The following is a 19,066-nucleotide window of genomic DNA, read 5'->3' on the forward strand; positions in this document are numbered from 1 at the left end:
TGATACATTTTGTACTTTCTATTGTAGTAAAGTTGTTCATTTGACTTATAATTTGTTAATTCTATATTGCTATAATATTGTTTATAATTTGTGCATTCTATAATTTGTTGTAGTGTACTTTATAATTTGTTAATTCTATTGGTAGAGTATTTTTCATTTATGAGCAACATCATTTGGTTAGTTATATCATATATATTCTTACAAATCTTTTTTTAACTTTCAGGGTACTAGAGAAAAATGATGAATGTGATATGCTTCTTGTTTGGTTAATTTTTTTTGGTTACTGCATTTCCAAGTGATTCTTTTGGATATGGCATGATAAAAACACTACAACTTCAATATATTGAAAATGAAGCACTTTTTTTTTTCCTAAGAGCTTTTATTCAACACCATTGGACTTGGTGGAAATGTTTTGTATGAAGAAGTTTTTAACTAGTAAATTATAAGGTTGCAATGTTTGACAAATTAGTGTCAAATGTCAATATTCAATAATGTGTTCAAGGCACATTGTTTTTCTTGTGGATTAACTCCCACATTATTTTGTAGGACAACATTGATAATAAATGCAATTAATGTGATTTTTTGATTCAAGTTAGTTTTATGTTATTTTGTTAAGTGCTTTGCTAGAATAAAATATTGGGAATAATTATAGTGAATATTCTATTATTGATATTTTAAAACATTAATGTTAAAAACTATATTACATTTAAATTATTATTTTTAATATATCCAAAGGTAATAGATAATATTTTAAATCGTATTCTCAAAGAACACCATTGTCTCTAGACAAAGACAAACTTGAATTGTTTCTAAGAGACAATAAATACTTTTGTTTTATATAAAATATTGGGAATAATTATAGTGAATATTCTATTATTGATATTTTAAAACATTAGTGTTAAAAACTATATTAAATTTAAATTATTATTTTTAATATATCCAGAGATAATAGATAATATTTTAAATCGTATTCTCAAGGAACATCATTGTCTCTAGACAAAGACAAACTTGAATTGTTTCTAAGAGACAATAAATACTTTTGTTTTATATCGTCTTTAAGAAACAATAAATACCTTTACAATATAAGAACAAATGTATCATTACCATGTGTATACATTCAATAAATAATAACATACACAATCAAATTTGCTTATGACTCAAGATGACTAGGGTTGACAGGCATCTCTCCATCTCCACCCTCATGAGCTACAAGTGCAACCTATATGCAATAGAACAAACAAATATGTCACAACTTATAATTTACTACATTGAATAATATTATATTTAGAAATAAATAGAATATCTATAGACAATTAAATAGACATGTTTGTAAAGTTTTACCTGTTTCCTCCTATACAGGATGCATAGGTGTCTGCAAGTCCACATATGACATCATCATCACAAATATATGTCTACTTATGTCAATCAGGTCTAAATCACTAAAGGTCATATTTGAGATGTCAAGAATAGGATCCATGAGCATATCTATGAACAATGATTTTCATGGTGGGTAAGAACTTGCCTCAGTAAGGGGGGTTACATCCTCCTCAACTGTGGTCTACAATGAAGCTGTATCTGCAACATGTATGTCCTCCAACGTCTAAAAAACCATATGCCTCTGATCTACCATTGAAGATACTGATCATATATGATGGCATTGCACCAAGAGGTTGTTTGTTCAACAACTGAATAACTGAATATTAGTAGACAAACATATACTCATAGCCCTTAAACTATCTACTAAAGACTCCATGGAGATGTCTGCTAGAGATGGGATGTCAACCTTATGATACATATCATCAACTGAAGATGATGCACCATCCTGACCATCTTGACCACTTGTAGTGTAAATTGTGAGCGTGCCATGTATCTGTGCACTTGATCCGTAGACTTGCATGAATCAGGATCTACTTATAACTTATTTCACTTAATCTACTTTATTATATTATCTAATATACTTGCATGCATGGAACATAAAACAATAAAGTAACAACACCATAGCACTTTAACACAAGAATTGGTAACCCATAAACCCTCCAAGTAGAAGGTAAAACTAGGGTGGGGATGACACCACAATATTTCAGTAATAAAGTTGGTCTATTAGGGCTTACAATTGGTCACTTGTGGTGATCTACACAGTTAAGAGTAAGAAGGAATATTAGGTCCACCTTGTGAAAGGATTTATACAATACAATTAAGTATGCACTCTGTTAGGAGTTTTTGCAAAGGATTGTTAAGTCCACCTTGTCAAAGGATTTGATTGATGCACTTGTTAGGAGGAATCAATGGATTGATCTTCGTTGTACAACTTGATCTGCTAAATAAGATCCTTTGAGAAAAACTGATCACCTAACTATGATAGATGCGTTTCTTCCTTTCATGTATACTCCTTATAGCCTTTTAATTACTCTAATCTTTAATATTCGCTTCTATGCAATGTTCTTCAATTCACACTTCTTCTTTTAACAAAAAAAGTAACTAATATTTATATCCATCCAAAATAATTGCATTAACAAGTTGGCTACAATAACACTTCAATAGTTTAAAAAATAATTACCAAGTCGACTCAGTGTTGAGACTCAGGTCCAATAGCTTACTCAGGTGATACTATAGACACTCAAGAAACATTGTCAACTCGGCTAACTCTGGCTCTCAATTGATACTGGATGCTCAGTTCATATTGATCACTTGACAAACTTAGCTAGCTTGGTTCACACTAGTCTACCTTCTTAGTTCTCATTTTGAAATAAGAATGCTAGTTTGACTCGGTTTACACTAGAGCTTAGTAGATACGGTCAACTCAGTTGACACTATTAACTTGGTTAATACATGAGCTCAGTTAACACACTTCTGTCTGGTAGCGTGGTCACTATTGTCTTCTTATGATGACTAATTGTTTTAGCACTAATTGACAATATGTCTTTGTCATAAGGTCAACAATCTCCCTCTTTGTCATTAGTGACCAAAACACTTATCATGCACAAAATCTAAAATCAAAATCCTTCAATCAAACTCCCCTTTGTGTGTTCTCTATTTTGCAACTTGGTTTGAACTGAAAACTTTGTAACTCGGTTACAATTTTCTGTTTTTGATTTTTCAAAATTGTATTTGTTTATTTGCTTTTAACATATCTTTATGTTGTACATATTTTCTCTTATATACATATATTTTCCCCCTTGTTTTTGTTACAAATGCCAAAAATTTAAAAGGTTATGCCAAAGTGAGAGAGGAAATCATAATGAACCTTCAAAATCAAAGACATAGTCTTATCCTAGTTAGTTACAATACCTTTAATATGTGCAAATCTATCTGAAGCAAGGTTGATAACTTCAACACGTGTTATGCCACTGAAAGGTTTGTGTCCTTAACTAGTATCTTTGCATGATCCATTCTCTTTTGCATAATATCCATATGGGGAAGCATCATACCCTGAATGTCTACTAAGGTTTCTCATATTCTGGCCTCTTCTCTTAATAGTTATGCTTGAAGATCTGTCAAAAATTTGACTTTTGTAAAATGACTTGAACTAGAACTCGGGTTGAGTGCCAACTTATCGGCACTAGCCATCAATACCATACCAATCTTATTCAGTGTATCCTTGATTTCCTTGGTGAAGTTTGTTGTATCACTTAACTTTACAAATAAAGATATAACATTATTAACAACATTTTCTAATGCAGAAATTAAAGTAGGCAAATTCTATTTGATCAATAGTTATTTTATTTGCTACATTTTCTAGCACTTTATTTTCAAACTTCCTTTCAGCCTTCTCAAGAAGTTTGTCCTGACCATCTGCATATTCATTGAACTTATGCACAATTTCAACTAGTTGTTCAATGATAGGAACTTTTATCGTTTACCTCTATAGATGGTGCATCGAAAAATATTTCTTTGATATCCTCAAGGACTTTGCTTATGTCCCTTTCTACCCTTAGCATCTGCTGCTTGGCTCTTTTCTTTCATAATTCTCCCAATATGTCCATTTTCTCGGCAGATAGATTAGATTGGTCCCAATTTGGAATCACAATCTCTTCATCAAGATGAATATCATTAATGATCTCTTATTTTTCTTTGTCCTTGGCCCCTGATGAAGGTATGACTTCCTTTCCTTTGATAACCAATCCTTCCTTAGCTGATGTTCAGTTAATACCCTAGGAGCCTATTGCTTAGTTACTAGAGAGGAACTTGGTAAAGATGTAATAATCTTCACTTCACTGCTTTGTTGAATTGGGTTCAACTCAGTAGGCTATAGCTCGGGTGTTGACTTAGGAGGAGTGGTTGGGAGAGATGCCATGATCGCTACTGCAATTTTTTCAGGATCATACTCTTCAATAGTCCAAACCTCTAGTAGATCTCCCTCTTCTTCAATATCAAAAATGTTTTTTCACATATTGGATGTGGATTGTACAACATTCTCTATTTTATTTGACGAAATTTGAAAAGCTTTAAATCTAGGAGTCTGTGTGCTTTCATATTTAGACATTGCCTCCTTTATTTCCTTCTCAAAGAGATTTGCCATTATTTTCCTTAGAGTTTGTTCTCTAATGCCCTTTGTCTTGATTACATTTGCCCAATGGTGAGAGATAACCTTTAGTAGGGTTTCAAGAGCTTTCTCTTTGAGTTCAGTGGGGTCATATTTCCATTTGGCCATTTTCTCAACCAATGCATCTTCAATTTACCTCTGCCCTCCTCTAGTTTCATATTTGAGGAATTTGAAGTTTGTCATGCCACTACCTTCCCTTAATGCTTTCAATCCTTGTTCAAAGGTAGGTGGGGGACTTTTTAGAGAGATGATTGGAGCATTATCTTCATCTTCATCATCATCATCCTCAAGCCTCAATTTATTACTTGGCTTCCTAGGCTTGGTGGTAGTGATCATAGGAGTTGAATATGTTGTTGATTTCCTTAATGGAGTCTTTTCCTTCTTCTTTGGAGGTTCCTCTACTTCTTCTTCATGATCACCTTTTTCTTCTTCTTCCTCTTCTACATCATCATCTTTACCCTCAGTAAACATGATAGGGGAATCAAATTTGGAAATTTTCTTCTCAAGTTTTTTTAACCTTTTCTTTCCTCTCTTCAAGATTTGAGGAATCTAAATCTCAAGTGAGATTCTAGTTTTTGCTTCCTCATAAGTTACAAAATAGGTAGATTTAGGATCTATAGGTTCATTTATGAGAACATTAATGATCTATCTAGTTTCATCACTATTCAACTCATATGCTAGAGGTTTCACCCATGCGATCCTAGGTCTGACTACCTCAATATGCACTATATCATAGTCAACCGAGAAATAGATATCTTGCTCATAATATTCAACCAACTGTTTAGGGATCCTAAACCTACTTTTCATCTTCTCTTATAAGTTCTCAAAATATGCATGCATGATGCCTTCAAAATTCTCACCCATTTCATCTATGAAATTATTGATATACAGGTCCTTTTGATGGAAAGAATTTTTCAACATAGAAAAATAAACACATAAGAAGAGAGCCAAATTTACATGAATTGTTCTTGAAGATCAGATGCTCTCCATGTTCTTTCTCAACTAAGTGCTTTGAAGCTTGACGAGGCAAAGTGACAGGTTCTTCTTCACAACTTTATATGCCAGGTCAATTGCTTCACAAGGCACATTGTTGGGTCGGCTTGTACTATAAATATCATGAGCTATGGAACTTCATTTCCATGTCAGTCATGTTATTCAACTTCATGCCTCTATTGTCCCATTCAACTAGGGTTAGCTTCGCCAATTTTGCACATCCTAGGGTTTTGGTTGCTTTGGACTTCTCCATCATTGGGTAACCAGTGATTCAATGTATCATCTTCTTGGTGATTGGAACTAGTTTCTCAAGCTAGAAGGTCATGTCATGGACTCGACTCAATACAAACTTGATCCACTTAATTCGAAAGTTCCTCTATATATGAAGGATGTCGGTCAAACCCTTAACTTCCAGATGCTTGTATTTTGGTTTCAACACTTCATTCTCACACAATGCATTGTATGCTTGATCTAGCTTGAAATTACCCAATTCTTGAATTGAACAATGATAAAATGACCTTACATCATGAATGGGGATTACCTTGGGAGGAATGGTTGAGTGTACTCCTTGTGGATCCTTCTCTTTAGCAATTGCAAGATATAGTTTGAACTTGGGTGCTTTGCATTACATTTTTGACCAACATCTTAGAATCCTTATAGACCTTTGTGTTGGATGAAGCTTCCATATCACTTGGTTGATGAATAACTTTAGATGATAACTTCGCTTGCAACTTTTCTTCAACAACAAATTTTCTCTAAATCGCTCGGGGGCTCGAAAAATGCTATACTCTTTTAGATCTCTAAATTCATGGTAAAGAAATAAACCTTTGATTTCTTCTTTTATTAGATTTTCAATTTTGAGGGCCTCATTAATGCTTTGTACTTATGTAGGTGAAGAATGCTTGGTTAAGTCTTCAAACTCGATTGCACCATGAAGCTCGGTTAAGACTAGGTGACTGCACTCAGTTGAGTCTGACCTTGCTCGGTTAAACTTTAAGTGTAACTAGATAAAGACTGACAACTCAATTATAACCAAGACTTGACATGATTCTTCCATTTGTCCTAGTGCATCTATTATAGATGTAATGCCCCCCTTGAAAATCCTTCGAACAACGATAGATAAAAGCCAAATGATTTTTTTTTTTTAAAACAAGTATAAAAACACAAGACAACCATCATACATGGACTAAGGAGATTGCCATCAAAGACTAACCTACAACCAAAAACCAAAGATCTCCAAGCATCACCACAGACCAAAACATTAACTAGAAAACAGAAGAGGCCAACCATGATCCCACATACGTCAAGATGCAAAGGAAGCACAACTCAACTATTGAACACCATGCTGAAAGACAAAAGCTGACTCCTAAAAATTGGCTAAGTTTGAGATCCTGCGGCCTTGGAATTTCTTAGAATCTTTAACTTAGCTCGTAGAGGTTTGGAACCTATCTCAAAAGATTGGAACTGATGTAGAATATGATTTTGTTCACAGCTCCAGTGGTCTTCTTGTATGCTTATATAGAGGTGATCGGATCACCCCACTCATTACCTTGGGTGTCAATAACTTCATTGTTTTGGTCTGAGCTCTCTAGATATTTCCTCACCCATTGCTGCTTCATTTGAGTCTTGATTTTATCATCTTTTGTTTTCTTTTCATCTTCAACTATAGCTTGGTTCATATAGTTCTTTGCTAGATGATCAAGTTCTTTGCATACATAGCATCTTTTGGTAGGATTCCTTTTTATGAACTGAGTCCTCATACAGTTAGCTCCAATGTGTCCATATTCACCACATAAATAACATATGTACCATGTGTTGTAATTCCAACCAAAGATAGCTTTAGCAAGTTGTTTAGTAGGTTTTAATTTCTCGGCTCTGCACTTTGAAGATTTATGACCTTGTTTGTTACATGTGAAGCATTTTCCTTCAAACTTAATCTTCTTTGTGCATTCACTTGCTCTGTGTCCATGCTTGTTACAAGTATACCATTTACCATTTAACTTTGACTTTGCATTGCTCCAACATTTGTTTGATGTATGCCCTAACTTTCCACAATGATTACATGTAGGTCTTTTGTTGTTTTGAGCTTCTTGCTGTGATGATTCTCCTTGTTCAGTGTAGCCCAATGCTGCTTTCCCTTTGTGTCTTTTCTGAGATAGATCAACCAATTGATCCATTCTTTCATGTGATCTCATCATTCTTTCATTGGTTTCTTTTTCTGCTCTAAGATCATTTATGAGTCTATCATTTTTTGTCCTTAGATCGACAACTTCTTGATTTGCACTATTTAATTGATTTATCATATCTGCCTGATTTAGTAAAGCTAGTGGATTTCATTGTCCTTTTCTTCTAGTATGGTGTTGAGTAATCTTTTATCTTCATCTACCATATCTTTATCACTTCCAACTTTGTTCTTTTTTTCCATAACTTCACATATCCTAATTGAATGAATCTCTTGTTCTCTTTTCAATTTTCTAACTTCTTGCAGAATGAGGTCCCTCCCAAGTAGATCTTCTATAGCTACATCTACTTCATCTAAACTAATTTCTTTGCAAATATCTTCAATTCTTTCTTCTTTGTATATATCTTTGCTCTCAAGCTACTAAACTTATGATAAGAGAACCTTTCTCTAATACCAACTGTTGGAAATGTAATGCTGATCAAGTGACTGAGAGGGGGGCTGAATTAGGAACCACTTAAAACTTCTTTATCTTAATCCACTTTATTATATTATCTAATCTACTTGTATGCATAAAACATAAAGCAGTAAAGTAAAAACACCATAACACTTTAATAGAAGAATTGGTAACCTAGAAACCCTCTAAGTAGAAGGTAAAACTAGGGTGGGGATGACACCTACAATGCTTCACATACTACAGTAATAAAGTTGGCCTATTAGGGCTTACAATTGATCACTTTTGGTGATCTACTTGGTTAAGAGTAAGAATGACTGTTAGGTCCACCTTGTGAAAGGATTTATACAATACAATTAATGATGTATTATGTTGAGATTTTTTGCAAAGGACTATTAGGTCCAACCTTGTTAAAGGATTTGACTGATGCACCTATTAGGATGAATTAGTGAATTGATCTTTGTTGTGTAACTTAATTTTTTGAATAAGAACATTTGATGAAAATTGATCACGTGATTTTCATAGATGAGACTCTGCCTTTCTTGTATACTTCTTGTAGCCTTCTATTTACTCAATTTTTTCATATTTGCTTCTATGCAATGTTCTTCAATTCACACTTCTTCTTTTGACAAACAAAGTAACTTATATTTATATCCATCCAAAATATTTCCATTAACAAGTTGGCTATAATAGCTCTTGAATAGTTTAAAAAATAATTACCAAGTTGGCTTAGTGCTGAGACTCCGGTGATACTACAGACGCTTGGGAAACACTATTAACTTGGCTAACTTTGGCACTCAGTTGATACTAGATGCTCGATTCATATAGATCACTCGATAAAATCATTTGGCTCGGTTCACACTTCTTTGCCTGCTCAGTTCTTATTCTAAAATAAGAATGGTAGATTGGCTCAGTTTATACTAGAGCTTGGTAGATACTATCAACTCAGTTGACACTATTAACTTGGTTCATATGAGCACAATTAACACACTTATGTTTGGTAGCTCAGTCACTTCTATCTTCTCATAATGAGTAAGTGTTTTAGCACTAATTGACAATATGTCTTTGCCATAAGGTCAACAAGAATGTTCTCTTCACACTCTCTACTAACACCATCTCATCTACCTCTCTCCACCTCAAACCACCACTGACACTGTGGGATAGAGCATTATAAAATGTGTCCAACTTAGACTATCATAAGGGTTACAACCCTAGACAGTGTACATCATATTGATCAACTTATCTCTAATCACAATCATCTTATTCCTATGTTGTAGGGTAGATGAAGCCTGTAAGCTCTGATCAATAGCATCAAGTGTGTTCGATAAGTGTTGAAGAGTCTCAATGAAAAGTATCTGCCTATCCTAGGTACTATTAGTGGATCTACATAATGATCCACTAGGGGGACAACCATGTACACTGAACTCTCCAAAATCACTACCGCCAAATGCTACAATGATGAAATATATAAACAAAGAAAAAAAGATAGGTGACAATAGAGATCTGCACATGCACATATATATACATATACACATTATTTAAAAACTAATTTAATCAAAACACACTAAATGAATCTTGCTAAAGAAACTTACTATACAACATATTATAAAGAAATGTTAACTACATTACATTTTGATTTCAGTAATGGGTACAAATAAAATTTAGATAACAAAAAATAAAAATCAGCCTAGTCATACTTGAAAATCTAATCATGATTAGAGATACAAGGTTAGAGAGAGGTTAAGAGATTAGAGAGAGGTTTAGGGTTTAGAGAGATGGGGTTTAGGAGTTAGAGAGAGGAACTATATGTTAGAGAGAGAGAGAGATTGGAGGTTAGGGTTGGGAGAGATGAGGTTATGAGAGAGAGAGAGAGAGAGAGAGAGAGAGAGAGAGAGAGAGAGAGAGATGAGGTTATGTACATTAGAAAGAGAGAATTTTAGGGATAATGAGAGAGAGAGAGAGGGTTAAAAGTTAGAGAGAGAGAGAGAGGAAGTTAGGGTTTTGAGAGATGAAGTTGTGTGTGTGTGTGTGTGTGTGTGTGTGTGTGTGAGAGAGAGAGAGAGAGAGAGAGAGAGAGAGAGAGAGAGAGAGAGAGAGAGAGAGAGAGAGAGAGAGAGAAGCTTAGGGATTGTGGGGTTAGAGAGAGGTTTAGGGTTTAAAGAGATGGGGTTTAGGAGTTAGAGAGACAAAGAGAGAGGAGGTTAAGTTTAAGAGAGATGAGGTTATTTAAGTTAGAGAGAGAGAAGTTTAGGGATGATGGGGTTAGAGATAGAGAGAAGGTGTGTGTGTGTGTGTGTGTGTGTGTGTGTGAGAGAGAGAGAGAGAAAGAGAGAGAGAGAGAGAGAGAGAGAGAGAGAGAGAGAGAGAGAGAGAGAGAGAGAAGCTTAGGGATTGTGGGGTTAGAGAGAGGTTTAGGGTTTAAAGAGATGGGGTTTAGGAGTTAGAGAGACAAAGAGAGAGGAGGTTAAGTTTAAGAGAGATGAGGTTATTTAAGTTAGAGAGAGAGAAGTTTAGGTATGATGGGGTTAGAGATAGAGAGAAGGTTTGTGTGTGTGTGTGTGTGTGTGTGTGTGAGAGAGAGAGAGAGAGAGGTTTAGGATTAATGGGTTAGAGAGAGGCTTAGGATTTAGAGAGATGGGGTTTAGGAGTTAGAGAGAGGAAGAGAGAGGACGTTAAGGTTTGGAGAGATGAGGTTATTTAAGTTGGACAGGAAGAAGACCAGGGATTACGGGTTAGAGATAGAGAGAAGGTTGTGTGTGTGTGTGTGTGTGTGTGTGTGTGTGTGTGCGTGCGTGTGTGTGTGTGTGTGTGTGTGTGAGAGAGAGAGAGAGAGAGAGAGATGTAATTTTTAGAGTTAAATTTTCATTACACACACACTTCTCTTATATTATTTATATGATCATTATCTATATAATTTTCTTGTACTATTTGTATGATCATACTTCATTCTTTTGATTTATTAATGCTTAAATGCATTGTATACATATGTAATGGTCATTACTACTATCCCTCTGTATATTTCTGGAGAACTAATTACTAAGAATAGGTGCAAGGATATGACTGATAGTTGTACATTATCAATCATTCTAGGAATGTGAAAGACAAAGAAAATAGGGTGGCTCATGTAGATACAAGAGAATAAAATGAACAACGTAAGAAGATAGATATTGAATTGAATCAAATGGTTAATACCATTTTCCATTAGCATAAATTCAGAAACTAATGTAATCCACCTAGGGCTATAGTTTAGAGAAAGATGAAAGTCTTCCTATTATAGAGAAAGCTTTATCTTTTTGAAAATATAATCAAGTTACATTAATTATTACTAAAAAAATCACACACAAGAATTATCAATTTTGTATCATAATAAATAACCCTAGTACTGTGGAACAAACAATTACATAAATTACCACAAATCTATGTACTATACCACAAGTGATTAATGTGGAACAAACAATTACATAAATTACCACAAATCTATGTACTATACCACAAGTGATAGAAAGTTTTACTTGGTGTAAGTTACATGGAGCTTCTACAAAGCATCGACTAATAAAACTACTACAACCCATTCAAATTAGTGTGCAACATGCAATAGAAAATTGTACTTTGTATAAGTTTAAAGAGCTTTCCAAAATGACAAACCATAGACTCATAGTAACTAGTATGATATATTCAAAGTGTGCAAGGACTTTTCAAAGGTAAAAGGCTAGAAATACATAAAAACTATGTGAAGACACCCAAAAGACATGAACAAAAAATTAGAAAGTCACTCTAACCCCTTTCCAACTTATACCAACCATTTACTTTTTATTTAACAATGTAACCTGCAATAGCTCATACTTAGCTCTCATAGAATTGGTGGCTTGGAGTATGTTGCCTTGATAATGTATATGCCTTTTGTTAAATTGTCAAGACTGGGTGTATGACAAGACTTTTAATTTAAACTTAATAATTAAATTAAAATTTAAAATTTTATAAGCCTTGTCACATGCCTTTTGTTTCTGGCATAGCCAACTAATGCAAAAATGACTTTGTAATTGTCAACTTGCAAAAGGTTGAAGTAGAAAAATTACCCTCACCAAGACCTTTTGAGAAAAGTGGACAAGCCAACCATAGGGAGTAACCTACATGAGATGATGTGTTAGCATTTTAATAAATAAAAATATGCCTAATGGTAACATGTTTCCTTATTTAACACTTATATTGAGCACAAATCTAATGAAAACTAGGAGTCATTCTTGAATGTTAACATGCCCATATTTAATTGATTATTTATCATAAAATTCCATGTCAAACCCTACCCCGTGTTATTGGTAAATGGGTTAATGCTTTAGGACATCAAGAAGTAGGGTGAAATTAATCTAGTAAGGTCACGAATGACTTAAACATCACACTAAGACTTGACTCCTAGGCTAAGAGTGTTAAAAAATCAAGGTTGACTTACTTTTTGTGAGCTTAATTTTTCCTTAATGTGTGATGTTTAAGGGTGGTCATAAGATCCAATGATTAAGCAACATAGTTGTAATGAATCTCCTCAAGATTATGCCTCCCCCAATCAATACCTCTTGTGTGAAAATATAATGAAACCCACATTTATTCATTTTTAATATATACCTATCATTTCTTTAGATCATAATCATGTAAGCCAAATAGTGTATTATTTATGTTGTCTTAGTCAACTCAATTAGTCATATTAGGTTCTAGTTCATTCTTACAAACAAATGTTCAAACACAATAACAATATTCATCACTTTCTTAGTCCATGTAATTCCAAATTATTTTTTTGGTGCATGAAGCCATTTCAATCTCTTAATATTATATTAATGGTATATGACGAGCAATCATGTTATTGGCTTAAAATATAAAGATCATGAGATGTGGTTTGGCACGTAAACCCAACTTTGTAAATTTTTTAAAAGAGTTCCATAAATAAGTGATTGTGGGATGTGATAGTCCAAAATATTTGATAAGTGATATAATGTACAAAATTTGATTCATTTTTGCTAAATAACAAAAATAAAAATATAAAAACTTTCTCACGATGCCTCCCGCGTCTGTTCCCACTTTGTCCACTCCCACTTCTTCCTTTGACGGAGATGCCCTTGTTGGGTGTGTTCACCAGTCTTCTCCCACCCTTTCTTAGGTGGCCATTGGGGTAGGGTTTCATCCTTTTCCCATGGCGATGGGCGGTCTCTCTACTATGTTTCAAGCTGGGGCTTCTCCTATGGTTCCTATTGGGGTGGCTCTCCATCACCCTAGTGTTGTGGGTAGATTAACCATTTCTTATGCTGATGTGGCTACCTATGAGGCTGGTCTTGGTAGTCAGGCTATGCATTCGAGGCCCCGTACTACTGTGCCTATTGCTATAAGTAACCTAATTATGATCAATCTAGAGTATGGTATTGTTGATGAGATTTCCACTTATGTGGTGGAATTCTCCTCTATAGCTGCTATTTTTCGTTTTAAGGGTTTTTGGCCCTCTTTGTTGGATGTGCATGCTTGGATTTCCACATATTTGGAGCCTATCATTTCGGATTTAGTCCAAATTTGCCTTGTGGCAAGGGGCTTTTTCATTGTGAAATTTGCTACTACTAAAGATAGAAATGTCATCTTGTGCCGTGGTTTCTCTTGGGAGGAGAGGTTCCCCTTGATGGCCAAACCTTGGTATGTAGATTTTGACATGTCGATTTAATCCTTTGATAAGATTCCTTTGTGGGTAAGGTCTCCTATTCTTCCCTTTCACTTATGGCTAGATTCTATCCTAGAGGCTGTGGGTGAGGCCCTCGAAGATTTTTTGCTAATTGATACCGCATCATCCAATGTGTTTCCAATGATGTATGCTCGCATTCCAGTGCAGATAAACATCTCCAAGGGGCTCTCATAAATGATTAAGTTGGCCTCTCCTAATGGCTCTTGGATTCAACTTCTTGATCATGAGGGTATTCCCTTGAGATGTAGGAAATTCCATAAGATCAGCCACCTTGCTGCGCGTTGCCCTGCTGAAAGGGTAGATCAAAGAAATCACTTTCTTGGTGGATGGGGGTTTCAAATGATCACTACATGGTTCAGAAAGCTTTCTCTATTGGGGTTGGGTTCGTTGATTCTTCTTAGGACTCTTTGGTGGTGGATTCTGTTGTTGTTGCTAATGATTTAAATGTTACCCCTATGACGGTGACCAATACAGATGTCACTCCTTCGGAGGCATCAACTATTGATTCAAATGTTGCCCCTCTTATGGCTTTGTCTCAGGATGGAGCTGTTGTCCATCCTAGTAGTGTGGTCTAGATTTCGTGTGGTGGTGGTATTTCTTCTCCTGCTATGAGGGTTTTGGGCACTGGTTATGGAGTGGATGACTTTGCATGGTAGAAGGCTATTGGGATGGTGGAGGATGGATGGAAAATAGTAAAAGGGAAAAAGGTCAAGCCCTCCATTCCATTGTTTGATATGTCTTTATGTTCTCAAAAGACAGGACCGAAATGTAAATCTTGAGGCTGGATTTTCTTAACCTATTGCTCGCCTGTTCTTTTTGAGGTTGTCCCTTTTTGTTTGGTTCTCCTAACCCTATTAGCATGTTGTTTCTTTGTGGTTTGACATGGTTAAGGACTAATTGTCTTCTTTTGCAACCATATGATTTTAGGATCCTGTTCAAAACCTATTTAGGTGGTAGTAGTCCATGTGTTATTTGTGAGGCCACCCTCTGCACCTTGTTTCTGGTGGGTGACCTGTTTCACCTTAGGAATGTTGTATTTTTTGTTTTGGCTTCATTGAAAATTATTTGATCCGTATAGGGTTTGATACATCCTTCAAAACTTGTTTTCTTTAATAAAAAACAAAGACAAAAATATTTCTCTATAAATATAATCCTTATTGAATGAACCACATTAAATCTCCATATCATTGAAATTTGGCATTTTTATTGTTATTAGGGGAAGAAACCTACTAGTGGGTTTAGCCAACTTTGCCTTAGTTAGGTGCCAAACAACATAAAAAAAAAGATCATAATTTCTATTTCTTGTTGTTCTTGTATGCAACTTAATTGCTTAAAACTAATGTCACAAGTTCTCGGCAATAATAGGCAATCTATAGAAGACATTATGAATGAAAGGGCCCCAAAAATTGTACATGATACTTGATCCCATCGTACCAATAATTTTTCATTCAATCACCTAGTGGTTCAGAAAATGTCTAGTGTTTCACAAATCTCCAATAGTGGTTCATAAATCACGAATAGTGGTGCACAAGTGTACTTGAAAAATAGAACAAAAGATTAAAAAACAAAGAGACTAAACATGAAGCTTGTTATTAATAATTGATAATACTAATTAAAAATATTTAGTCACATGACTTCATTAGGATCCTATAATTATGCTAATACAAATGACAACACCGTAAAACAATTGACAAGAAACTAATTGTGATTGACAACCAACTTCTATTATTGACAACTAACTCAAATACATGTATAATCTAGTTTGATTCATTTTCTAACTCTCTAATTAATTGTTAGAACATTAATTTCCAATAAAATGACCCAATAGAAGAAAAAACAATTACCATATAAATGATGTACTAACCAAAACTTCAATGTGTACAAGTGACTTAACCTCTTCAAAAGTTTATACCATGTGTTCTATCCAAATCTGACAAACTACTTACATTGACAAATAGTACCCCTGTGAAGTAACCCAAATCTCATTCAAAGCCATGGCGCATGTGCTGCAACAAATCTTCTTCCAAAGCCCTCCATCTCTATATCTCAAAGCTACTGGAATCATTACTCTTATTGCCGCATTTAATGTTGCGATCTCGGAGGTCAGAGGTACCAATCTCACATACTCCAAATTTGCTCAGACAAGAGAAGTAAAAGAAGCCAAAAAAGATATCCAGTAGAAATGGCATGCTTATTTGCTATGGTCCATCCTCGGCAGCTTCATCGCTGTTTTTGATTTCCAAACTGGAAAACATTGGATCAACAGGCCCACATTTGCTCACCCTTGCATATAGTTTTTTCATATATATATATATATATAAATTATGTTCTCTTGTATATTCTGATGATGTATTATAGAGTGTATTCCAAACCTTATAACAAAAACTATACATAATTTAAATCAGAAGAACATAACTGTATTGCATGGATCTTAGAAATCTGATAGCATTAACAGAAAGACACCAGTTATCTTCCAAGAGAATGTATCAAAACTCAAATATTTCTTGTTTTTCAATCTCAAAAAAATTCAGTATTTGTTTTACAATTTTATTATTATTTTTGTTTACAAAATTGGAAATGGTAAAGAAAAAATGTTAGAAATTTGAAAATATATCTATTTTACAATTTTCTTAATTTTGGTCAAAGGTGTATTTTGTGTGGGCATCCTTATAGAAATATAGATAGACATTAATATCATTATGGACTGTACCTCACTGGAAATGGGCTGCTTCAAACTCGTCATCTTCCCTGAAAAATCCTAAATATTGAGAGTTCTATGGCAGTAGAAATATTGGTTTTGTGCTTAAAATTCAGTTTTTCTCAATTTTGGGTTTTGTTTTAACATATAATTTTGCTTCTACCATGTGCTAAAAATCAATGTATATATAATATCATGGATTTTGCAGGTCTTATTTCTACACCGTTACTCTGGTGATATGACCATGCAGGCCGCTTTATTGATTTCAGTTACACATTTCTTTCAAACTGTTAATCTTTTTTACGCCCAGCAGATGTCAGAGGGCTTGCAACTTGAAATTGGAATTGGGGGAAACTTTTATCACCATTATCTCTTGTCAAGGCTCAGAAAGGATGGGAAAAGAGGGTATGTAATTCCCAGTGGAGGTTTGTTTGATTTGGTGGTCTGCCCACATTATCTATTTGAGATTGTCGATTGGATGGGATTGGCCGTCATCTCTCAGCCTCTCTACAGCTGGGTTTCTGTGTTGGACAGTGTTGTACTTGGCAGGTAGAAGCCTTGCCATGAGACAATGGATAACTTCGCCAAGAAAAGGAAAGCGCTTTTTCCTTTCATATTCTGAATCTTGTAATTTGGCTGAAATATTATTTTTCTTTAAATTTAACATATCATTTTTCATTCCTTACATTGTCATTGTCATTCCATGTTTAATACTAAATAGCAATTGCACTCCTATGAAGTGTAATGGTTAGGCTGATAAAAATATATAAATGTATACAATATTAAAAGTAGGGAGAATATTTTGAGTAATAAAATAGTTGTCTTATATTATAGTGTCTTTGAACATACAATTTATCTAATTCAGAAGGAGATGCATTGGCCATGTATAAGACCTAAAGAACAATAGCATTCACAAAGAAAAAGGTCATATGCCAATATTCACAAAGAACCCACCCAATAAAATTCTATGATAAACCTAAGAATGGTGGCATGCAGTAAAAAGAACAACAAAAAACAAGATCTTGGTTATATTTTGATGATTTGTTTCCTTTCAATTGTGGGGAAAACTATATGCTTTGTTTGAGATTGTTAATGATAGAATGGTTATGATAATACAAAATGTTTATACTTTCTTCAATGTTGTTGATCTCTCTTTTAGCGATGAATAGTTAAAGAAGACAAGTTTAATAAAAACCTTTTCGTGATAAATAAAACTTTGGCTATCATACACTTGTTGCATATCTATGGTACAATCAAAATCCTTTTAGAACCCTCTTGCTCAAATTTTGACTAAATTAATAAAGCATAGATGAAATCTATTTGCGTAATGATTTATTCTTTATAGCAATTCAAGCTTTCAACATAAATAATTTGAATCTAACTATTGAGTATTGCTAACAACTAAAATCTATAACTTTATTCATGATCAAAATGCAAAGAAAATATTACAATAGTCAAACTTAGCAATTTTTCACAATCCATAGTTGTTCTTAAAATGGCTGTATTTTTTTCTCCTCTAGCTCTCTCATCCAAATTATGGATCAAAAAGTGTGATTTGAAATGTTCATGCAAGTAAGAAGACTCTATCATTCTATAAATAAGTGCGGAAGATAATAACAACTACTTTGATGTATGATACCTATATAACCTAATATAAAAGGTTAATTAGGGAGTGCAAGAATATTCATCTCTAGAAACTATTTCATAATTTCAAATGTCATGCATGGGACAAGGTATCTAGTGTTGTTGTCTTAGCATTCTAGTGCTAAACCATAGAACAAAGTATACTATCTATTGATAGTCAAAAGAAAATAATAGAGATTCAACCTTACAACTTTGTACCATTTCTACAAGGTGCCTTAGGTTCCTTACTTGCACTCCATTGAAAGTCGATACCTAAACATATTTATCAAGAATATCTAAAGATTACGAATCACCAACAAAGCCATATTGCATAGATAATTTAAACAACCAACTAAAGGATGTTATCAAATATAAAATTTCATTTGTCACTTTTGTACCTACATATTGATGGTCCAATATACTCATAAACAATATTTATGTTTGTCACAAGTACCCATCATTATAAAAAGTCACGTCTCTAAGTGATCTAAACTTTAAGAAAGTAGTAAACATCCATCTACATCAATATTTTAGCAAACTAATGTATCTTTTCAAAGTAGTAAACTAACAAAACACCACTAACTATTCATCTTCTACTTGAGCCACTAAATGTAAAAGCATGTCCAACAACTTTATTGGTGTGTTGTAGTGATAAGCACTATCCTTGTTTGAGTAACATGCTTTTATGATGAAATATTCCTAGGATGCCTTGAAAATAGGTAACTTCCAACTTGAGGTTAGGATGGCTTTCAAAGGCTATCACAAGACTCTTCTCCCCATCCTCCAATGGTTCTTACAAATACCTTCTCAATGAACAAAAACACCATTGAGAAGCATTTATTTTTTCTTGTTGTATCTTGCAA

At 34.2% G+C, this 19,066-nt stretch overlaps 1 protein-coding gene across 4 annotated transcripts in view; it reads left to right on the plus strand.

Moving 5' to 3' along the window:
• The window catches only part of LOC149555158 (steroid 5-alpha-reductase DET2-like), a 59,693-nt gene extending 42,287 nt beyond the window's left edge, over positions 1 to 17,406 (plus strand). For all 4 annotated transcript variants that reach the window (XM_089829197.1, XM_089829196.1, XM_089829198.1 and 1 more), the window contains one exon: positions 16,789 to 17,406. In XM_089829197.1, coding sequence (XP_089685323.1) covers positions 16,789 to 17,133 — 345 coding nt within the window. In that variant the 3' untranslated portion in view covers positions 17,134 to 17,406. The remainder of the gene's footprint in view (positions 1 to 16,788) is intronic.
• Positions 17,407 to 19,066: the final 1,660 nt, after the last annotated feature.

This window comes from Cupressus sempervirens, chromosome 5 (assembly GCF_028749045.1).
Source record: "Cupressus sempervirens isolate cs-2001-9-10 chromosome 5, ASM2874904v1, whole genome shotgun sequence".
Taxonomy (NCBI): domain Eukaryota; kingdom Viridiplantae; phylum Streptophyta; class Pinopsida; order Cupressales; family Cupressaceae; genus Cupressus; species Cupressus sempervirens.